The following is a 24740-nucleotide window of genomic DNA, read 5'->3' as shown; positions in this document are numbered from 1 at the left end:
CCACGAAATCCAATACTAAACCTATTACATATTGACCTCAAATGGATTCTCTGTTCATTCATAGTTATTAAGATTACAGATACTTTTTAGTGTAATTTTCATTTTAAAATCAACATTATGGCTGTCATATATTTTAATCTTGGTATATTATTTTTCTAATCTGTCAACAGCCATAATATAACAATGTGTTGTAATTTCTTTAGGCTTAAAGGCAATAGTGGGTATTTTGATTGGGTCCACTGCATCCATTCAGTAAACCACGGTTCCATAGTGTCTCACCAAAAGCAATGTCATACATCCTTCATGTTTAAGATTTAGCAATGATTCACTGCACGTGACACAGCCAGGAGCAGATGTTTAATAGTTGTTTTTTTTGTCTGACCTACCCATGACCCATTGCTCCGTTGGCTGGCTTCACAATAAATGTCTTCTGCTTGCGTTTCTTTCGCAGTTCCTTCACGTAGTTCTGGAACTGGGTGTACTCGGCAGGAAAGATCCATGTTTTGGGAATGAAGCCATATTCTTGTGACTGGCTCTTTATCATTCTGCAGATACAAGAATGGACACCAAAGCATAGGTACATAAACACAATATAAAAACACACAAACTCTGCCCAATATAAGTGCATGATTTATGGTATGTACTGCATACTTTCATTTTAAAAAGCTGTGTGAAGAAATGTAATCTATAGGTTATATGACTGACTTTACTGTCAGTTTCAGTCACAATGGAAAGACGGCAGTACTGGTGTTGATAGTAGATGATTAGTACTTGTTATCTTATGTATACAAGCATTACTGGTATTTAGCAGGTTTTTTTGTTATTTTTGATCGGCATTGTTTTTATTTTGTGAGCCTCAATTAAACATTTATTGATCGATTAATCGTCCTGTTGTCCTACCCAGAAACACATGCTTTCTTTGTACATGTCTTTGTTTTGTAATGGGAAATGTTAGAATATCATGTCTTCTTGCTTTTTTATAATACATCTAATAGTTTTCTGATGCCTCTATGTAAGGGCCATTCTGGAGAACAGACTTTACTGCTAATATCAACCCTGGACGAATTGAGGAATGCTCACATGTGTTCAATAATAATTTAAACCCGTGAAGGTTTATAGCATACGTTTTGTATTAAGTTTAAAAAAATACTTACTTGGCCATGTTTCTTGCTAGGCAGTCTTTACGGCAGATTTCTCCCATTCCCGGAAAATGGTTAATTCTCTGTATTACAAGAAAAGATATGAATATTGCTTCACTTACCCTGCTGAAAGGTTTTTATTAAGGGAAATTAAATGTTTTTGTGCCCCTTTTATTCAAATGCCGGGCAAATTAGGAGCTCAAAATAAAAGGTGAACAGAAGACGTTCCTTAACCCTCATTTAGTTTACCACATCTTTTTAATAAAAAAAAAGATCAATTTCAGCATCATGGGTGTATTGTAATTGGTTCTGCATCACAGCTACTACAATTTTACACCGTGATAGATGAGTGAATTGCTGTGGAATTATTTGTTTCTTCGAGAAAATGAAGCAAAACAGGTCTATAATTAGGCTATTGCGGAAAGCAGTTTGACAGCAAATCCTGCAGAGGAAAGCATGGATAAACCCAGCATGTGTGTCCCACAGAAGGCATGTTCCTCAAACAAAATAAACAAAATGTACAGGGGTAATTGAGAACGAATGCACCACATGATTAATGACCTGGCAGATGGTAATTCTTTGCTGCCAGTTAGCTAGGTCCTGAATGTCGTGTGTGCTGTTGGCATACTCAGGTGGCCATCAAGTCTGGTGTTTGAGGAGGCAACTCCACAGGGCCTCCGTGAACAATGGCCTGGGTATGAGTTGTCTAAGTAGGCATCAATAATGTTCATCTATTTTGGGATGCACATAAATCACCCAGAGAAACACACTTACATAGGTGACTGAACAGAAAAATGAATTACTGTTGCACTAAAGAATATAAAACCATGAGTTGCTTCACAATCCACGTAAGACAGAATCTTTGCTTGGGGATTCAGACTACTCTGCAGAACAGTCACTTAATTCACTAGTCACTTGTTATTAATAACTCAAAGGACAAAGCTTAGAGGGAGTTGAAATGTGCAAGTAATATACGGAAAATTCAATGTCTCTAGCTGTTATTTTCAGTTTTTCCCTTTTGTTTTACACAGTGTGGCTGACAAGTGATCTGCCAGCTGAAGTGACCTCAAACTGACAGCTAGGAGGAGCTATATTCGGGCTGACAATGTTTTTCTAGATAAAAATGGACAGAATCCAAATGTGGCATACATGCATGAGTTTCACAGTTGATTATATATATTAGCTGTCCCTAAGGTCCGCAATGGGGTCTGGCTTTCAAAGTAAAGGATTATTTTAGAAACAGCTGGGACTTAACTACCCATTACTGCAACCAGCAAAAACACACACTTCTTACAGTGAAAAGGAGTGCCATTTAATTTCCCTGTTGACACAATGAGGGCCTTACAGGGAAATAATACAAGTTTTAAAAGAAAAATAAACCACCTTGACTGTTTCTCACCTGTCTGAACATAAACAAAATGTCCTTAACACTGTTTTAGATAGCAGTTCATAATAAACTATGAGAAGTAGGTTCGACTCGAGACACATGTCACAACGCAGTCTGCGACTAAAGGAATCTGGGGTCTCAAAAAGTGAATCAAAAGAGAAAACAAACTTGTGCTTCTAATCCCTGACACTGATTGCGTTTTATTTTTTTAATTACTAGGTCAAACTGATTGCAGAGTCATTTTCATTGCTATCCCTTCATTTTCATGTAGTAACAATCACATACAAATGTGGGTGGGCGCAGATGAAATATGCTTCCTTGCTTTACACGCACAAGCTGCACCCAACCAGAGAGCTTAACAGAACCTGCAACTTCAAATGCACTGACGGTCAGTAGAGCAGGTAAAAGAAGGTCAGAAAACTACTGTTCATACATGTACAGGGCCAAACTTAAGTGGGACATGGCAATTGATATTGCCAGTTCTGTACATTATTACAGTGTGTGGTAGATTTATTTATTTTTTCTTGGATAACTTGCTGCTTTTGGAACGAAGGCTGAAATTTAAAGTCACTTCATTCTGGTTTCATTATTTCTATTCATAGGTTAAACCTGTGTGTAAAGTACACTGCTGCTAGCCGAAATGTATGTCTACTTGACTTAGCTTCTTTTAGTATTATTTTTTGTTGAAGTGTTTTTAAGCCATGAATGCATTTTTACACATAGTTTAATGTAGCAGGGCAGAGGAAGCCCTGCACTTAATTAGTTGCTGTTTAAATGTATTATTGTCGGGTGTATTTAAAGGGATTATTTAAGAACAGGGATTTGTATTAGTGTTTAGTTATAAACACGGGGAAAAGGGGGCAGGACAATCACTGTGTGGTGTATTGTGCTTTAAATGTATTGTGTGGGATTTATTTAAACGGGTGTTGTATTTAAATGTATTATTATTTGGTTTGGGTGTGGTCTGGCAGAGGCGATGGTAGCAGCTCATCTTGTCAGACATCTCATGAGAATGCATGGTCGGCAGCGAATTAATTAAGAGTTGCTGTCGACCACGCAGATATTAAAAACCCGTGCAGAATGTGACCATCTCCAGGTGGTTAATCTGGGGATGGTCACATGTATAAAAACCTGCAGTATTTGCTGATCGGTGTGGGTGTTCAGGAACAAGGAATAGGAGCAAGAGAGAGATGGGAGAAAGAAAGTGAAAGAGAACAAAAGTAAAACAATTGCTAAATATATAGGAAGCACGGTGCTTGTTTCAGTGTCAGTATTATTTGTGTTCGAGATCTGTTTTTGTTTACTCTTCTATTTTGCTCTGTGAACAGTGGTTTTTGTGAAAGTGTTTTGTTTATTTTTGTTTAAATAAATACGCAAGTACCTGCCTCTGTGTCAGCTTCCTAGTCTGGGCAGGTCACCATTCAGCTGTCCTGTCACATATACATTCCTCATACATTATGTATTTTAATACTGGTAATGATTTTGATCTGCTGTGACCTGCCTTTTTTCTTAATTCTTTTTTTAATTCTTATAAATAACAATAAACAAATGATCATTGCAACTGTTTTTCTGGAACTCTTTAGCTGGATTGATTGGGCAATGGCTTTCTTTTATTTTTATTGTAAAGCACCCTGGGATGCTGTGCATGAAGAGCGCTATATAAAAGCAAACTGTATTGTACTTTGTTTAGAAAAAAAAGATTTTGATAAACCCCAAACTTAATGCTCAACAAATGTCCTTAAACAGATGGTGTGACAGCCTAGTCTAAATGAAATATACTGCAATTAATGCAGGAGGGAATACAAATAGAAACGCATGTAATGTACCTGATAGTTCCTGAGCTCAGCGATTTTCTCATGCTGTACCGCAGAGTCGTTCCAGATGAGATTAGCTGTGTCATCTTCATCTCGGGTTTTCATAAGCACCAGCTCATCTATAACTACACGAACTGCACACAAGAAAAACAAGCACAGACACATTTGACCTAATACCCCTAATTATTAAGTGTGTATACATGTGCAGGTTATAAAATACGCCAGTAACATGAATGGATAAAAAATAAACAGGAGTTGCCAAAAATTTCGACTGTGGTTGATATAACTTTGGAAACTTAAGAATTATATTGCTCAAGTTGTAATAAACAGACCTGCACTCACATAAGTTCAGAAATTAGGCTAAACAACAATTCTAGTACAAATAATGTATAATAGTATGTAGGAAAGTGAGTAACAGACAGGCATAACACTTAACGTAACCTTTTCAGTACCTACGACCTTGTAACCTGGCCCAGTCTTTGTATTGCTAATATACAAGATGTAGCAGCGTGTGATTCACAAGAAATACACACATGTAGTGCTCGTTTACTGTTTAAATGTTCACCCAAAGGTTGGTTATAATGACAGTTGGCAACTTGCTGTTTCCCCATTCACTGGAGATCAAGGAAACATGGTGGAGGCACCAAATGAGAGGGAAACATGACTCTAGGACTTCCCTTCTGAAAATCCCAGCAACTGCTAATGCCCAGAGAGGTGTGAAGTGCCCTCTTACCAGGCACCCAGCTTTGATATAAAATCCCAGAATTGATGTGCTTTTCTTGGACCAGCATCTAAACCAGCACTAAACCTTTTGATCCCGCACAACTGGCTAAAAACCAGTAAACCACCAGTTGTGACCAGCATATACCTGTCACTGCTGCACCATTTGTCTTGAAATTAAGGCTTCTGTCTGAGGTATTTAAATCACAAAATTTGCATTTTTACAGAGACTTTCAAAGTAGCTTTATAAGCACTCTGTACTGTACTGTAATGCCTATTCAAAATCCTATTCCAATAAATGCTAGATAATCAATGTACTTGTGATCCTTTTAAAAGTGCTATTCATTATTCAATGAGTGTGATGTAACCTCAACATTCCTAGAAGATGAGCCTAGCTATTAATATTTTTGAAGCAGACATGATCCACTTTGAAACGATAAGCCAAAAGACTCATTCCGCTCTCCAATGACTTTTAGTATAAACATGCATCAAATTTAGCACCAAAGAAATATCCCACTGAATGTATTTATAGTGAATGCTGAATGTGCAGATGGCAGTGAAATCATAATCCAGCGATGCTATTTATTTAACTTATTTTATTAAACTTGTTATAGCACATCCTAATTGGGCCTGAGTGTAGGTCTTTTTTATACAGTCAAGATGTAATTGGAACAGAAAATAATAATACTGAATTTCACAAAACCAATTATCTCTAGATATTATCTTTTGTGTTTGGGTATTCATTGTATAGATGTAATATTGAACACACATCACAAACATGTTTCAAGATGCAATTTGGAAGCAGTACATGAATATCTGTTTCTAACATTTCAATACCCTTTTCAGTACTTGTTCTTCCTATTTCTAGCTTTTGTCAATGGGAAGGAAACAAAGCCGGTGTGTTCGACCATTAAGAGTGACTTGGTCCCATTAAACACAGGCTTTTTTTGTGGTGCATGACAAGAAGTGATTCCGTTCCCCATAGGACGCCATTGAAAGGGTGCTGTACTCATGTTGCTTCTAAATATTTTAAAATGAATAATCCATATGTGTATGTTTCCTTCATTAGTGAAACACATGAGTAAAACACTCATCTCCGGTTTGTTAATCCACTTTGCAATGTTCAATTTAAAATTTAAAACAGGTGGAACCTTTAAGATTGAGATTGGGACTATAAACTGTTTTGTATAGGCTACAATCTGACAGTACATGGCCTTTCATTTCAAAAGGACCCAGGATGGTAAGCTATCCAAAGAGCTTACATTAATAGTGTAATTTAAATTACATTTTCCTTATGCCTTTGTTTTTTACAACTGATTAACATTTTATTTGATTACATTTTGTTTGGTATTTAGTTTTAAATACAGTATCTGTACTGTGCATTTATTGGATTTGGTCTTTTTTTGCCACACAGTGTAGTGTAGTATTGTATGCACAACTTACATGTAAGAATCAATTCAGTGAACACTGTATGTGCAATAATCAGACTTGCAGGACTTGAGTCCGGGACTCGGACTTGAGTTGCATTTTTCGTGACTCAGACTCAGACTCGTGTCACAGCCGCAAAAGACTCGGACTCGACCTTATGTGACTCGGACTCAGACTCGGACTCAAACGTTTGGGCTCCGTGACTGAGATATTAACGACGAGTCCTTTTTTATTTTCTATTACACAAGTAATATTACAGCTACTAGGAAACTGTGCACAATAAAAACCCACTGAACAACACATTATCCAATCACTGGTTAGCCCTGTTTTTCTTTGCAGCCAATCATAATAAGAATAAGAAATTGGAAGCGAGTTAGGTTGTAGCATAAACACCTCCCCCCCAAAAAAAAATCCAACTGGTTGTAGCATAAACACCCCCCACACAACCAGCTGCAACCATCGCAGACCAAGTTTTTTTTTCTCTTTTGCATTAAGTTTTATAAGGAATAAATAATGTCAGCATGGTAAACAAGTAAGTAATTATTTGGCTTTTAACAAGCCTTTCTCTTTACTACTTTAAACCGTGTTCTAAGTTTTTAAAGCACTGTAGAAATACATTTCTAAAACTGCATGCTTGACAAATATTTAATTTTATTTTGCTGAACTCAAAGAATCTCAGGAATATAATGTTTTTGTTTGCACTGAAAACAATAAAACATTGGTCACCTTAATAATTTTGAGTTTACTGAAAACAAAAATGAATGAAAAATAATAATCATACTTTAGAGCTTCTTAATTCATGTCAAAAAGTCGCTGTGTGATTAAATATTCTGTGCTTTACTTCTAATCGCCACTCGTTCCCAGCACACGCAACATCAATTAATTCACCTGGCAAATTCAGTGTTAAACTAGGCACAAAAATTGCCTACTATCAAACAGGCAGATATATCTGACTGACATGACAGAAGGACTGATTGATAGCAAAAAAAAACGAACGACAGAATAACTTAATACCACTTCATTTACCAAAATGAAAATAATTTATTATGGATGCCAGAAAAATACATTAATAATTACGCTGTGCAGCTTCAACCTAGAAATCTGTCTGTGTGAACTTCATGAATTCATTATGAACCTACACAAAGGGGAAATACATAAACATAGTGTTTTTGTGTAAAAGAGAAAAGATAAAAACTCAAACTCAAATGAACTGAAGCACAATCTCGTAACTGCATCATTGTATTACAGACTTAATACAACTGGAAATGCAATGAAAGTGAAACAAAATGTTTCTGTTTTGCAAAACAAATAATACAAATAATACTTAATTTACTATTTAAGAACACAGTATATTGTAGCAATCCTGGGGGAGGGGAGAGAATCAGGATAGTTTAGGGGGGGTGTGTGCGTGCAAGGGGTTGCATGGTGGTGTGTGTGTGCAGGGGTTGCATGTTGTGTTTGTGCGTGCAGGGGTTGCATGTTGTGTGTGTGTGCATGCAGGGGGTTGCATTGTGTGTGTATGTGTGCAGGGGTTGCATGTTGGGTGTGTGTGCATGCAGGGGGTTGCATTGGGTGTGTATGCATGCAGGGGTTGCATGTTGTGTGTGGATGTGTGTGCAGGGGAACTGGGGTGCAGGTTTGGTGTGGAAGCCGTGGGGGCGGGGGTCTAAGTAAGGAGCGGAGGGAGAGAGGGGATATAATGGGGTGCGTAGAAAAGACTGAGAGATTAGGGGAGACAAGAGTGTGAGAGAAGGTTGTGTTTCGGGGAGATAGACAGATAAAGCGGGAAAGGGTCGAGTAAAGGAAAAACTACTATAATCATTTATTTTTATTTTCGACCCCCAGTTCCCTTCCCCTACTTTATGATTTTATTTTATTAAATTAATTGCTGTACAACAATAAACGGCTTGAGCCTTCATCTACTCACGGTTGCAGTCTCATTTCTGTCCCAGAAGAACCCGAAAATGCTACAATATATACAGTTCCGGCAATGTCTAAATCAGATTGGCAGATTTTACCTGAATTGAAGCCAAAGTAGATGCTATAGTCAGAGGTGAAAGTAGCTTTAATTTCTTACCGGTGTAGTGTTGTTTTCAGGTACACGTTAAAAAGTGGTACTCAGCGCACTGTGCTTGCTCGCCTAAACAACTTCCACTAAGAAAGCAGGGAAGTGCCCATTCAAATCCGGTACGTTTTGCTGTTTTCATGTTTTACATCTTTTTAAATTGAATTTATCATATTTTCCAGTCCTTTACATCGTTTTTAATGTAATTTACCATATTTTCCCACCATTATGAAAATAGTCTGTGAATATTTATCATATGCAATACATTGGGTCTTGTAAAAAAAAAAAAAAATTGGTGCAACTTTGCGGTGGACTTCTCGTAAATTTTTTATTTTTATTTTAGAGAAATTGATTGTCTGTTTCCAGTTTAAGTTTGCAAAAAAATAATGTATAATTAATGGTAATGTACCTCTTTTTGACAATAGAAAAACACTCATCAGATCGTAATTGATTGCACCTGTACCAAAATCTGACAGCCTACCACTTGCAATCTGACAGTGTACCATTTCTGACATTACACATGTCAAGTTTTGGTATGTGTACCACATTCTGTAATGTACCACTTTCTAACACTACACCAGCCCTGTAGTCCAGATCACAGCTTCTATCAAAGTGAAAAGCCACAGACTTGAACTTGAAGCTTACCTATAAACTTCAGGTAAATTCAAACAGTATTCCAATTCCAATTCCAAAAGAAAAGACTATAGTGACTATAGTTGAAAAAGGCATGCAGTGTGGAGTAGTGGTTAGGGCTCTGGACTCTTGACCGGAGGGTTGTAGGTTCAATCCCCAGTGGGGGACACTGCTGTTGTACCCTTGAGCAAGGTACTTTACCTAGATTGCTCCAGTAAAAACCCAACTGTATAAATGGGTAATTGTATGTAAAAATAATGTGATATCTGTATAATGTGAAATAATGTATAATGTGATATCTTGTAACAATTGTAAGTCGCCCTGGATAAGGGTGTCTGCTAAGAAATAAATAATAATAAAATAGAATAATCTAGCTAGAAAAAATACATCAAAATCATTTTTTTAAAAAATTAGTTTTGTATTATTTGTGCATTTTTCCTGAGGGATATCAGACAACATCCGTTAGGCAAACTGTTCCCCCACTACTACCAGTAGTTTAATGAAAATATATTTGAGTTTGTTTCAAGGACTCGGACTCGGACTCGAACTCGAGGCTCGAAGTCAAGGACTCGACACTCAGGACTCGGACACAGACTCGACTCGTCTGGCAAAAATATACAGCCAATATTTTCTCCATATAGTAGTATTTAGACATGGGAGTATTTCAATTAAAAAACTAAACAAGTACGATTTTTTATTGGTATTTAAAGGAAATATGACCAAATAAAAAACCTATGTTGATTTTAGTGTTTTGTATACAAAGTTCTCCGCTATTCTTAGTGCAGTAACAAAATGTACAGCTTATTTGCAGACGATTCACTTGATTTTAACTGGTTCCTAGTTTCTGTACTCAGTAATATATACCAGTGCTTTATTTTTATATTAATTGCACTCATTTTATTGCAATTTTAAAACAGCAGAAACTTATACTATGATTCCAGTTGGTGAAATCTTTTTGTGACCGCCACTATATATCAGAAAGCTGTAAACTTTGGCTATATATGACTGCAAAGTCATTGCAAACTTGGGCTTAAAGCAATTGTAGCTAATAAAATAATTCCATTAATCTGAGCCATTTTTCATTTCCATTAGCTACACAGGTCTCAGATGTGCAGTTTAAAAAGAAACTCATGTTATAGCACACATGTGTTTTAATTTAAAACATGATAGCTGGTACTACTTTAGGTTAACAGAAGCTCTCAGTTAATATGCCTTATTGTTGGGTTATCAATAGGAGAAGCAGTTGATTGGTTATTGACAGGAAAGAAGCCAGTGAAGGGGAGAGGACAATTTCATTCTCCAAATGAAATGACGCAGGAAGTACAAGACGGTCTAAACGCATGGCTGGTAAACAGAGGTTTCTTTAGCCAAGTGTAGTACCAAATACCATGTTTTGAAATTAAAATACATGTTTGTTATAGCATGTGGTTCTTTCAAAACTGCACATCTGAGACCTATAAAATGAATAGAGGAATGTCATGGAACTATTTTGTTAGGTACATTTACTTTAGAGTCAAATATAGCAACCTTAAACAACTGGTTAAGATGAATTACTGCTTACCTATTTCATATTTTGTTCCAGCCACATTTGCAGAGATAGTCCCTTTCTTCTTCTTCTTTTTCTGTCTCACTTTTCTTTTGCTGCTGCTTTGATATGGGGATTCAGACTGCAGGGGGAGTGTCCCGTGATCTTCTGAAAAAAATGAAATCACAAAATAATATTTGTTGCGATCTAGTTTTGCCTATGCCAGTTATTGTACTGTTGATTTGATGGACAACGACACCTGTGCCTTCTGCCAGTTCTGTTGTCAATTCAACGTTTATCTTCTTTCTATTCCTTAAGGATATTAACTTCAAGTATTGCTCATCCTTGTTAGACTTTGTTAGCTTTTGGGGTCTTCCAGTCCTGGGCTTGCCAATGACAGATGATGTTTCCCTCTACTTATTGATTATGCTTCGGATACCACATCTTAAGTCAAGGTTATTATAATAGTAGAAAACACTAGTGGAGGATTTGAGTAAATGCATCAGAGTAGAAAAATGCAACATGTTTAAAACTTGCACAGCAGTACATATATATATGCAGCCAGGAAACAAAAAGAACGCAAATCCATTTTCAAATGAGGTACTTTGGAACCTCTTGGAATTAACATTGCAGTCATCATGTCATCATCCTCCACAGCTTTTCTTTTGAAAGGCAACTTGGTTTTAACAGCTGCTTGTTTACAGCACTGCTTTTTCCATCCAGCTGAAGAAGGACTTGTAGTCTGAAACGTCCTGATATCACATCTTGATGTAATCAATTATTCACATTTTTGTGTACCTACATTACCTTTTTCTTTATAGATAGATAGATAGATAGATAGATAGATAGATAGACAGATAGATAGATAGATAGATATGTATACGGTGTATGATCTACTGAAAAGCTACAATACCACTTCCATGCTAATTCAAAATGTCTGCTTCAGCACTTACCTCCATCATTAGGAAAAGAGGGCATTGCACACGTTGAAGATTTGATGACACGGTCTGAATTTTCTGCCACGCTCTCTGGATTCTGGGCAGGCATCCACAGATCTTTTTATCTTAATTGCAGCAGGTAGAATCTCCAGGCTCTAGAAGGGAGAATAACGTTGTTGTTTACATGGGAAATAAAATACACATACACAGTAGGGTTACAGTACATGCAAGCATCACTGGTCCTTATTAAAGTTGATTCCACACTGCATTTGGGATGAATATTCGATCTGTGCTCCCAAGAGATTGCAACACCAATCTGATGTGCACTGTTTCACAGAAATGAGCTTTAGTTAATGGCCAGTCGTTTTTTCCGACTCCAGAGCTGTAAAATATGAACACATGTACAATGGAGCACTAGTATTAACCTCAGCGCTGTTTTCATAGTGCAGTCTTGTGCTGGGGTTAGCACTTCAATCTACCTCACCATTACCTCCACTGTGTTTCAGCACCTTGGTATCTCATTCCACTACATGTTCTATCATTCACAAAAGGATCCGCTACTGTGAAGTTTTTTTAATTAATTTACCTAAACAGTAGACTTCTTACCTATTTCACAGTTTTTACACCTTGTAATCTACTATCCACTTAGTATGGTTTCTCAGCATTTACCATGTGTTTTACTGTGCTAGGATTTCCCACCTTTGCTATACTTTTACCATTTTTTTTGTATAGGTGCAATTTATTTAAAGATTTATTTTATAAAATTGCTTTACTGACGGTTTGCTAGTCACAGAAAAATAATCATACTCAAAAGGTTTGTAAAGGTTATTTTCTTCCACTGCCTAAAAAGATTACCCGTTTCTGTTCTATTCCCATAACTAATGGACACTGTCGTTTTCCCTGGTATATTTACAGTAGTAGCATAGTGCCTTACAGTCATGTTTAATTTGACATTCAGTTTTGCTTTATTACTATTGCACATTCTAAGAAAAATTAAAACAGGTATCTACCCTAATTAGAGAAATATAGATTTTTGAATATGCTTGAAAGGCAAAAGCATTCTTAAACTATGTACAATAGACATTTTGCTTCCAAAATATAACTCAAAATACAATATTGGAATTGCATTGAAGGTTATCTGCTTTGTTTAAGCATTAGGCATTGTAGTCTTTTGTAATACAGCACTGTGTTTTAATCTTTCAGCAGCTGTCGACTCCTGGTACTGTATCTTTTTTCTTTCTTTCACCTCCAATAAACAATTACTGTAGTTTGGTTATCACAGGTAGACTTCCTGGATGTGGCAACCCTGGAGGCATTTCAGCATCATTGCAGCATGAGAAAAGTCAGTTCCACTTAATATTCATTGACGTTAATTAAACTCTTCACACTCCACCACCAAGTCAAGTGGCCCTTGCAGATGTGTTCAGTGAAAAGCAGTTCTAGACACAACAATTACAATCAGAATTCCCCCAACTGCAGGACAAGAGAATGCATTCCCTGTAATCTTACATCCATCACATCACATTTTAAAATGAGACCTCCAGTGGTGTTATTTAAGTAAAAGCTTATTAAAACAGGCACTTTTAACAAGGCTCACAAAATTCATCTCATCGTGTACACAGTAGCTATATACATTTAAGCTTACCACAGCGTGAATGAGGCCTTTCCTTGTAAAACTGACACATCAAAAGCAGTCCCCTGCTGACAGAGCTGTGTGATCTGTACCCATTATTTAAATGAGGTCACAATTAGAATAAAAGATGAGCCAGTTTGTGGTGTAAATACTAGGAGAAGCTGACAGGGCTGGAGTTGACGACAGCTAAGGTTCCTAGGAGTTATATTTTATTCTGGAGTTAAACACAATTGAAGAGGATGAGTTTGTGTAAGTAATCTACTGCCCTGTATACAAGGGCTGGACAAAATCTAGAAACACAACAAGTAAAATGAATCCCTGACAGATAATCTGTGATAACCAGCATTATGTAGTTGTGAAAGCTTCATCCCCCAAATGCAAGTCATTTGGATCATGATGGGCAAGACCACAGATTGGACTGTTTATCTCAACAATTACACTGAACATACTGGCACCTCCAATAACACATGCTGCAAAAAAAACGCTCACCACAAGGGGGCCTCTGTGCATTTGGCTTTGTGTCATCACACACAGGTAGCTCTGTAGTTTGTGAAGCTGCAGTGTGAAAAGTTGCTGCGCACTGCAACAAAAAAATATATAAAACAAATGTTGCTGCTAGTGAAACACTGCAAGTGTCTACTAGTCTAACTTGTAAGATGGTATTATTCTGACAGAAGCTTTTAAATTATTTCTTTTTATTATTTATTTTAAACACTCTAGACATTATTTGAATGCCCAGTTGCCAAACATTCATGTGTTCACATTTTCTGGATACAATTCTAAATTCTGAGTACTATAGTCCACAGTTCCATCCTATTAACTGCAAAAAAATATATATATATTGTGCTAGTTTTTTCTACATTTTGTCCACAAGGTGGCATTTGAAACAGCCTCAATGTTTGTTATTTTTGGAGAATATACATTTAATGAACCCTTTCAATGTATTAAAGTCCTCTGCCCTGCTAATATAAACAGTGAATGTCTGGTCTTTAGGTTCTACAGTACAGAGGATTGTTATTATGTAGGGGTGCACTGAAGTTAAGGGTCGCTGTTGTTCTTTGACATGCGTGGTGCAGTGGGACCTATTAGTATCCACCAGGCAGTTTTACAGTGGACCCTTTCACAGCACCACACCCCCTCACACACTAGATTGCTTTGCTGGTAGTAAAGACCATGACCACGTTTAACTCTGGCACAGGCAGCAGTGTGGAGTAGTGGTTAGGGCTCTGGACTCTTGACTGGAGGGTCATGGGTTGAATCCCCAGTGGGGACACTGCTGCTGTACCCTTGAGCAAGGTACTTTACCTAGATTGCTCCAGTAAAAACCCAACTGTATAAATGGGCAATTGTATGTAAAAATAATGTGTAAAAAAAAAAAATTAAAAAAAATAATGTAATTGTATTTAAAAATAATGTGATATCTTGTATCAATTGTAAGTCGCCCTGGATAAGGGCGTCAGCTAATAAATAATAATAATAATTCAACCTTTGCCTTTTAAATTCAGAGAAGAATGCTGTCTTTTTAACAGCTGGACTTTAAAAAACATTTAAAGGGGGAACACAGCTACAGAGCTGGACAAAGTACAGTACAAATGTACTGAGATAGTTTTTTTGTACTGTAAAACAATTTTAATGTAAGTTATTGAAGGATTCCAAGACAATTAGTACCTATTGTTTTTAGTGCTGGGATGAACACTGGATTTAGATCTTCGGATATTTGCTCATAATTTTGTTTTTCAAAAAGTAATAAAAGCCATTATAGTGCTCTGAACACAGGCAGAGACAGCATAACAACAGGGGCAGGGGCCATGGCCGTGGCCCCTGTGTGTGTGCCTTTATTTTACAGCAAGACCTTACAATATGTAACAGGATGAAATAGAAAAATATCCCAGGAGTAACTGACTTTACCCTAGTGAATTAACTACAAACCAAAGGATGCCAAATAACAGTTCAAGTTAAACGTTGTTTTGTTTATTTCTGAAATAAATAGTACATAAAGTTGACAACTCATTTGCTTTTCTTTCTTTTCATTCCTTGCCATTGCCGTTTCTTCACAGTAAACAGTGGCCATAGACATGTTTTCAGAAAGTAATAACATGATCAAACAAAAACTGAAATTTGACTTTAAACACTTGAAATTAAACAAACATGGAAATGGCACTGCAAAGTGAAGGGGAAAAAAACGAATCGTTTTGGTTCTCATTTATTACATTCCACATAACAGAACGCAGCAACAAAATATATATATATAATATATATAATATATAGTCTATATAAAAATCACTACACAACATTTTCAGCAAGTTGGCCACTGTTTAAAGCGAGGCATTTCAGAATGACGAGCTTGCTTTTTTTCTTTCCCATGAGATTCTGGCTCACTCTAAAGCAGCACAATGCATTTTTGTCCCAGATGGCTTTCCATAGAGATCAGTATGTGTGCGTGCGCATAACTTTTAAATAGAGGCTCAAAAGCTGTTGTGTTGATCCTGCATTTTATATATATCTGTGATAAAGAGAGAAAGGATTAATGTTGTATATCTCCCTCCCGACCAGAAAGGGCGCTGTGTAAGGATAGTGGTATGCTGCCTCCTAGATGGACTGCCTTGAAGGTAGGCGGAAACCGGAAGGTGACCATTTTAGGGGAAGCGCGTAGTCTCCGGAAAGACTCCATTGCAATCAGCTGCGGGACGGCCCTCTATTGGAGAAACCATGGCAACGGGTTGTTTGCATGGAGGAGTTTGTGGGTACAAAGGGGAAGCAGTTACGTCAATACGGTGCCTTGCACTGACGTGTGTGAACAGAAGGCTGGAGCCTGTACTGTTTGTTATTGTTTTGTTATGTGTGTGTGTGTGTGTGTGTGTGTGTGTGTGTGTGTGTGTGTGTTGTGTTGCAGAGGAGCAGTGAGCACCCCGGAGCTGTAGCCATAGAGCCAGCAGTCACCAGAGCACTTCCCTGCACAGCACCACGTTCACTGGCACCATGATTCACAGGACCTGAGCATGCACACTTTCGTGCACGGTGGACGAAACAGTCTATTTTTGTTAGGCTTCCAAGCCGTAGGCTGGGGAAGCCTATTGTTTTTGTTAGGATTATTATTTATTTATTTATTTATTTATTTATTTATTTATTTTCTGCCAAAACATGCTCAAAAACTCAGGAAATTCAGTACACTGGTAGATGCCTATGGATGATAGTCGGTGATATTCAGCAAATTTGCGCAAGTCACATGGTTTGGCAGCCATATTGGATTTTGCAGAATTTGTTAAAACGCCTATGTACCGGAAACCGCTTACTGCAGAGTTCTGAAAATTGCTATACATGTTGAGGGATAGTCCATGATTAACTGTTGTTAATATGAAGCTGATTGGTTCTGTGTTTGGCAACTACATTGATTAATGACATAAAATTACCATAAAAATATAAAATCATCAAAATTCAAACATCACCGCTTATCCGATTGAAACAAAAATTGGAATAAAACATCTCAGTATGGTCATCTGTTACGCTTGTTCAAGGGAAGTTGCTACTGTGAAAATCATGGTGTCCATGCTGCATGACATCATCAACATACGCAACTGGCTATAAAAATGTGTATAACTTGTTATCGGCTGCATCAAAACACACGAAATTTGACATGGATGTTAAGGACTATGTGATGTTGTGCCGTGGTCAATATCGCGGCCTTTGGTCACATGGTGTGGCAGCCATCTTGGATTTAATGAAAAGTTTGGACAATATTCAAATGTCTTCTTCTCGTGAACGGTAAATAGTACATTTGACATTTTGTACATGGTGCGCTCATGTCCACGATTGATTCTACTTAAGGAAAAATGGATTGGTCACATGGTGTGGCAGCTATGTTGGATTTTGCGTGAAACGCTTAAACAACAACTCCTCATGAGCCCGTTGGCCGATTGATGTGAATCTTGGTTATACGTTATCTTTGTACTGTCCTCTAAAAAAATTAGTCAGGAAAAGTTCCTACATCAACAAACATGACCGCCATGAGCCAATCAATATGGGTGACATGCCAGTTTTGTCAATTTTTCACCCTGAAATGACACATTCCCACCACTGGGGACAGCTGTTAACATGGACAAGTCTGCAAGGTAAGAAAAAAAATTCCTAAAGCAGCCATTTTTCGCTGGTGTTACAGTGGAAAGGATTATATTTAGACGTACACATAGTACAGTATACAGACACATACTGTAAACTAAGAAAACATTTTCACTAACACAATCGAAACAATTAAATGCATAAAACATCAGCTTTACAAGTCACATGAATATAGTTTGCTTAAAAATTGTTATATAATTATTTTTACGACTGAACTGTGGTCAAACACAGTCACAAATCCTGAATCTGTTGAAACGAAACCGTGTGTGTAATCCATTTAAAAGATGCATGTGAGAAGGGACGGGGGGGGCGACTTTGGGGCTGTATCTTTCATTTAAATATTTATTTTTGGTAATCAAATGTATAGACAGAACGCTTCACAATCGCTTGCTCTATAAAATAGCGTTGTAATTGTAAAGATCACATAGTTATTCATGGAGAATCCCCCAAAAAAACAGACATTTTAGTATAATTCGAGCTTACCAGCTTCTCAGTCGTAATGCTGTTTGTTTACTTATAACCTTGTGGACATGCAGGCAATACTGATACACACAAAGAATTTGAAAAAAATTACCGTCTTCTCGGGCTGTACAAAAATGTTCTGTAATCACATTTTTTTTTACAATGCTGTCGTAGCTGAACAGAAGCCAACAAAAAAAAATGCACTACTCGTTTTACTGATATGGCGTCTATGTTTTTTTTTTTTTATTTCATAACTACAGTGATAGTTATAATTACTAAGACTAAACTGATAAAACAACAATCGCAAATTCTGAATATGTGGCAACGAAGCCAGGCACCCCAGATAGCCAATCGTTACACTATTATTACTTTCTATTGCTTTAAAAATGCACATTAAAGTGGCATAGTGGCATGAAAATATACAAGAACCAATACATGCTGCAGACTTTATTTTATATTGCAAAATTAAGAATAGGGCACCACACGCACACACACACACAAACTCAAACAGAGCAATTTCGAATTTAGAACAATGTTAGCCTCTTATATGCATTATTTTCAAAGTATATGACTGCATACTATTTAGAATTTTGTGTGCATCCAAATCAAATTTAAATTGGCTACTAACCAATAATTCCAATATTTGTGCCAAAATTAACACAGCACAGATGTGATGATAAAGCTTCATCTGTAATAACCAATGCGCTTAAATTTTACGATAACTGCTTGGAAGCCGTAAAGTTGCTCGCAGCTCTAGTTATTATTATTTTGGGTTTGCAAGCTCGCCGTGTACCCCCCAATACCATTGCAGGTAGAGGGGCGGACTCTGTTATTTATAATAAAACACAGACTGTTACTGGGAGAAGTACTGTCTGGACATTCCCTTTGTTTCCCACACCACTTGCACCTGACGACAATATTACATATATATATATATATATATATATATATATATATATATATATATATATATTACACATATCACACAAAGATTTTTTTCATTTGCCATTTTTTGAAACTGTAAGATATTTTTGTCATTTGTAGCGAATATGAACATCTGATTTTTGTATATTCAGATATTTGTCCAAGCACAATGCCCCGAGGGGTCTGTATATTCAAAGTATACGGACACCCTGTCAGGCCTTATTGCATACATATATTTCAGGAATATTAAACTATGTTTATAATGGACACTGTAATGTAACAATCTAGCCTCCATGTCACAACTAAGTGCATTTAATCACTGTGCCATCCTGTAAGATATACATCTGCTTAATGTGGTCAATTAAGACCACCAGAAAGATAATGCAAACGAATGGCTGTTTTGTAGTGCTAATCTAATGTACCATAGTCACTAGAAATCTAGTGTTTGGGATATGCTTATGTTTACATACAGTATATAGTTACTAGAAAAGATTATGCTTTATTCAGAAATCAGTCAGAAAAAGTCAATGAGCAGATCAGGCCCCATCCAATCCTTGGACTAGCCACTTGAGACTGCCTACCAATAAGGAGGAGGAACACCAGACTCATGTGTCTTCTTCCCATGCCATTGCAGGGTAAAGGCAAGTTCATCCACCCCCCACCCAGCCCTTTACCTTTTACATCTATACACATAAAGCACTAGCAAATCAAACCATTCTATTATACTTCTTGCTTTTTAGTGTCCAGAACAGAATGTAAAAGGTTAAGTCAGTCTATTTGAATTCAGGGTCAAGTACTACAGTAACAGTACATTTGTTCTTGTCACTATTTATGCTACTATGGTATGTCCTGAGAGAAGTCAAGTCTTTGGACCAAAACAGCAACTGGCCCACAAACTTTTTTTAATTTTTTTAATTGTATTCAAGGCCCTACCATAATTTAACTACTGTAAGCTTTTATTAAGGCAGAGTTGGTGCTGAAGCTGGGCATTACACTTCATAATGTGATTCGACACAAATACTGTACCTGTACGTACACATGTACTGTACAAACTATGCAACTTAAACCCGAAAATAATAAATGAACACTTTGAAAAGAAAATCCTTTAAAATACATTCACTGGTTGCCTACGAGGCGAAATTGGGAGTTAGATATTGAGAATGAGACAAGATGAGAGGATTTCTCCAGTTGCTTAGGAGGCCTGAGAGGGGCGAGAGATCTGAGAGTTTAAGAGTGAGACGAGTTTGAGAGGGATGGCGAGATTAAGGGATGGAGTTTGGGAATGGTGCTTAGTATCATTGAGGTTAGATACTGATAGCAGGGCGACGTAGAGAGGGAGACACGAGAAGAGCAAAGGATTAGATATAAACACTTTCCGCCGGGTCAGACAGCATCCTCCAACTGCTGGGTTACGTAAAAGTGAGAGAGAAAGAGCAAAGTTTAGACACATAACATACAACAAATCTGACTCTCGCTCCCGACGGGTCAGGCAGCATCCTCTGGCTGCTGGGCATTTAGTGGAGCAAGAGACAGGAAGGGGATGAACAGGACAAAAGGACAGATCCTTCGCAACAGTGCAGCATCCTCAGGCAGCTAAGCTGGCAGCTGGGCGGCGTGGAGAGCTTAGGAAAAGTGTCTCGGGGCCCGCTCGGCAGGTGGAGGCTCGGCCTACTGCATGAGGGGGCTGAAATGGTCCTGGACCTGAAATGGAAGAGAGGAGATGGGACAGCAAGGTTGAGGCCTGGAAGGCTTAGCGCATAAGCAGCAGAAGAATAGGATGTGGTCGGGGGTCCCCTCATGCCGGGTAGGAATAGACTCACTTCCCCCCCAAAAGAGGACCCCCAGTTCCCCGCAAGAACCGCACCGTGGGATAGAAAAGAGATCGCAGAGCCGCACACATAGACAAAAGCTAGAAGAAAAGAGAAGAAACAAGAGATGTTAGTAGACAACCTATGCCTATAAGCCGTCCGCACTGTGGAGAGGAAACCCCCCCCCCCCTGCAGGGAGGAAACCTCTGGTGGCCCTGGCGGAGAGGGCGCCCCCCACTCCGGGCAAGCTAACGAGTGCTTGGTGAGCTGTGGCAATGTCTGCAGAGGATGATCTAATATAAAGTTCAACAGCTGAAGAGGTCCAGCACCCCATAGACTTAATCAAGTGTTGATTGATTCCTGCCCTGGCCACGGAGGCAGCTGCTGCGATCCGGAATGAATGGGGGGAGAAATATTTTGAAGAAAGCCCGATCCGTGACAAGTGTCTCGTAACTATAGATCTGGAGCTGTCGATGAAGAGGGGATCCGACGGAAGACACGGAATCCTTGGCTTAATTGGACCATTTCTGAAGATCTGATGTGGAGGATAAAGTGGTTTCCGGGGATGTGAGAGAGATCGGAGCGCTTGAGGCCTAGAGCTGGGAAGCTGGAAGTTGATGGAGTTGAGAATTCTGCACAGCGGAGAAATCCAAAGGCGACGGTCAGGCACAGGGTTTCCATGACGATGTCGTCGAATAGGTTGAAGCATCCTTGCCGCAGAGCAGTGATGAGACAAAGGAGAAGGTCTGTAGAGATTGGTTAACTTGATGGAGAGGAGGGGAGCAGGCTTTTCTCCATGCCTCTGAGCGTTCTCTCTAGAGATCTGCCATCTCTAGAACGGACGAGAGGAGATAGATTGAAGGCGAAATTGATACTGAATGCCCGCTAGGTAGCATCTAAATAGAGGAGGGGGCTAAACGTAGAGACAGCCTGAGGTGAGTGATGAAGGTGAGGAGGTCCTGTAGGTTGTAAGAGGTATGAGAGATCCGTTTTTGCTCGCAAAAGTGAGTAAATGAAGACCAGGCAGTCGAGTAGGAGGAACGGGTAGATGGGGCGAGAGCGTTCTCCATGAATCCACGTGCTGATTGAAGGCGGCCGGAGAGAGAGTTATTCAGTTGAATATTGTCTTGCTGAAGGGTGGTACGAGACGAGGGTTGGGGTCTGCTCCTGGGACCCGGTTGCGGAACTTCTGGATCTTGATGTAACTGTCTGTTTTTGAAGTCCTGATGAATAAGAGGAAGTTATTTCTAGGGACTTGAGTGAGGTCAAAGTGCCGCAGGCTGATGGCTGGGAAACTGGAGATTCCGATGAGATTGGTTGTCTTGATGGAGAGGAGGATGCAAGACTCTCAGGCGGACCTCCGGGATTGAAAGGAGCAGGGGAGCAGGGGAGGGGGGGGGATTGCCTGAGGTCTGACATAAAGGCAAGGAGGTGCTGAAGGTTATAGGTGGTGAGAGAGATACGAATCTGGGCACAGAATATGGTGAAGGAAGACCAGGCAGTAGAATAAGAAGAGCGAGTGGAAAGGGCGAAGGCAATTCTCCCTGAAGCTGCAGGCCGACTGGAGGAGGATGGAGAGTGTGGAGTTTAGTGGAACACCAGCTGATTGAAAGGAACTTGCCGCGGGTTGGGGTCTGCTTCTGGGACCGGGCTGTGAAACTTGCGGACCATCACACAACCTCCACCATGTTTAACACTGGGCATGGTTAACTTTTTTTTTTTTTTTTTACTGCAAGGTGTAGTATTCTGTAGTAAAATTACTACAGCTGGCCAAAGTCCAGTATCTGGGTGCACAGAATGGTTCACAAGACCTCATGATTGAAATGGCTTAACGCTCCAAGTCTATCCATTGTATTCCATCCAGTGGTAAATGAAGATTTGGTCGCTGGGGCTAAGGGTGTGGCCATGTAGTGATGAGCAGATTGCAGAAGGTTGGAGAGTGTTGTATTTAGTTGAACGGCAGATGTTGGTGTTGCCGAGTTTGATGAGGGCTGAGGTGGCAGCTGGACCTGAACAAATATATGAAATCGACTGCCGAGTTGTTTCTAAAAACGAAGGCAGAGAGATGAGATGCCGACCATCCTGTGTTAGTTAACATGGGATTGATCAGCGGTTTGCTACCATCATGTCTGTTTGGAGTGGAAAAGGTGAACTCATAAATCAGAGATTTGGGTTTCACAACTCCAATCATTCTCCAAATAGTGGAACTCCTTAATTCATAAATCAAAACAGATTTCCAGTCTCATACCATATATTAAAGCTTGTAGTATCTGAGAGGATGAGCAGACATGACTAAATTGCTAAGAGAGTCAAGTGCGCCGTATATATTATATATATATTTTTTTAAATCCAGGTATTGGAGGAAAGCTGGAGCGTTGGAAGCTCTGGAGGAGAGCAGTTGCAAACTTAAACAGTAAACTAAAGAAACTTTTGCATGCTGCAATAGTGAGCAGATCTGAAGAGGGAGCCGAGATTTGCTGTAATGAGGAGATATTAACAGTAGAGGCAAGATCTGCTGAACGGGCAGAGATCTGAAAGAGTAAACGATGGAACGCTGTCAGTAGTGTGCAGTGGCCTGCTGTAGAGAGCAGAGAGCTGCTGAGTGTGGTGGAAACTGGTATTTGAGAGTTAAGGTGTTTTTAGATGATGTCGGAGATGGGGCTGCCTTTGGGCAGAGATGAAGAATGCATAAATCTGAGGCCGCTGCAGAACCTGAGAGGATGGGAATGCGTTGCTCGGAGGCTGCTGCAAAACCTATTGATTTGATCAGAAGCAGTCTAAGAGTGTATTGTCTATTGCGGGGTAGGAGGACGCTTGACTGAAATGTTGATAATCGTAGCACATAGGTTTCCGTATGTGACTGGTAGCTCAAATTAAATGAAATGGACTTTGAAAGTTATATTAAGTGCCTTGATGAAGTTGGGGGCAAATGAGGAAGTGCAAATCCAGGAACAAGAAGGTTGCAGGAATGGCCTGATGCAGGGAAGCTGGAAAATTAATGTGACAGTGGATTCTTAACATCTCAGAAAGCTGATAAGCTTGGCTTCATGACGAGGTCCTCAAGGGGAGGGGTTTGGATTTGAAAAATTCAAGTTAATATAAAGTAGCAAAAGAGGTTGAGGAGGGAGGGTACTGAGAATCCCTCGGAATGACAACGAACTGCAGGAACTGATAGAAAGTTTGGAGTGTGCGAGATTCGCAGCAATAGCAAATCATCTTAAATTATGTAGAGCTTGTGGTGTTAAGCTGCCATCTAGAGGTTGTGATTGGAATTGAAACTATTGGCTTCAGTGAAGCGGGGTAGCATATATTTGGTTAATGCGATTAAAATCCTCATCTATGTAGAAAACATTTGCTTTAGAACAGTTAGTGATGATATAAGTAAGTTAACGTAGGTATAGAAGAGGAGCCTGCAGTATTTAGATGTCACAATTCGGCGAGTTGAAGCTCATGTTGCAAAAGCGCAGCAGCAGGAACCAGAAGATTGCAGTAGTAAGGCACAGGCTCGCATTGCCTGTTAAAGCTGCCTGGTCGCCGTGGCAACTTACCACTCCCAGTAGTCACTCGATTAAGGCATTGCCGTGGTAACCATGGTCTGTGAGGCGCTGGTGGGAAAGAGTTGCAGTACAGCAGTGACGTTGGAACAGTCTTTCTAATGAAAACGCAGACCGAGTTGAGAATGTCACTGTGCTTTGAACGGCGCAGACTGAGCAGGTAGGAAAATAGATGATACTATCTTACGGGCGCTGAGCAGAGAAATGGCCTGCAATGAAAGGAGCGAACAACAAAAAACAAACACAGACAAGGAAGTGGAAATAGTGCTGGGTTAAAGTAGAAATAGAGAGAGATAGACAGGAGGGGCAGCCAATAACATACGTGGAGCAGCGCTGGCCAAGCCCTAATAATTGACGAGGTGAGCGCTGCATTGTGTGGTTGGCTGGAAATACTAAATGAGGCTGAACTGGGATCAGCTTCCACCCGGAAGAGATCAGCGGACGCTACCGGGCAGGATGCCACGGAGGGAAGGTAAGACTGGCTAAAGAAAAGGATATCGGATAAGAAAAAAGCAGCGCAAAGCGGGAGACAGCCCTCTACGTCATCCCCCAAATTACGCCTAAAGGCTAACATAAAATGAACTAGGGTTGGTG

At 39.2% G+C, this 24740-nt stretch overlaps 1 protein-coding gene across 1 annotated transcript in view; it reads right to left on the bottom strand.

Moving 5' to 3' along the window:
• The window catches only part of LOC117416709 (tubulin polyglutamylase TTLL7-like), a 123996-nt gene that overhangs the window by 64545 nt on the left and 34711 nt on the right, over positions 1-24740 (bottom strand). Inside the window, exons 2-6 of the mRNA XM_059034694.1 lie at positions 11665-11804; positions 10748-10879; positions 4353-4474; positions 1155-1222; positions 387-545 (exon numbers count right to left, since the gene is read on the bottom strand). Of these exons, the coding sequence (XP_058890677.1) occupies positions 387-545; positions 1155-1222; positions 4353-4474; positions 10748-10879; positions 11665-11758 (575 nt within the window). The 5' untranslated portion in view covers positions 11759-11804. The remainder of the gene's footprint in view (positions 1-386; positions 546-1154; positions 1223-4352; positions 4475-10747; positions 10880-11664; positions 11805-24740) is intronic.

This window comes from Acipenser ruthenus, chromosome 12 (assembly GCF_902713425.1).
Source record: "Acipenser ruthenus chromosome 12, fAciRut3.2 maternal haplotype, whole genome shotgun sequence".
Classification (NCBI taxonomy): Eukaryota; Metazoa; Chordata; class Actinopteri; order Acipenseriformes; family Acipenseridae; genus Acipenser; species Acipenser ruthenus.
The sequence above is the reverse complement of the archived record's forward strand: the minus strand, read 5'-3'. Positions and strand labels throughout refer to the sequence as shown.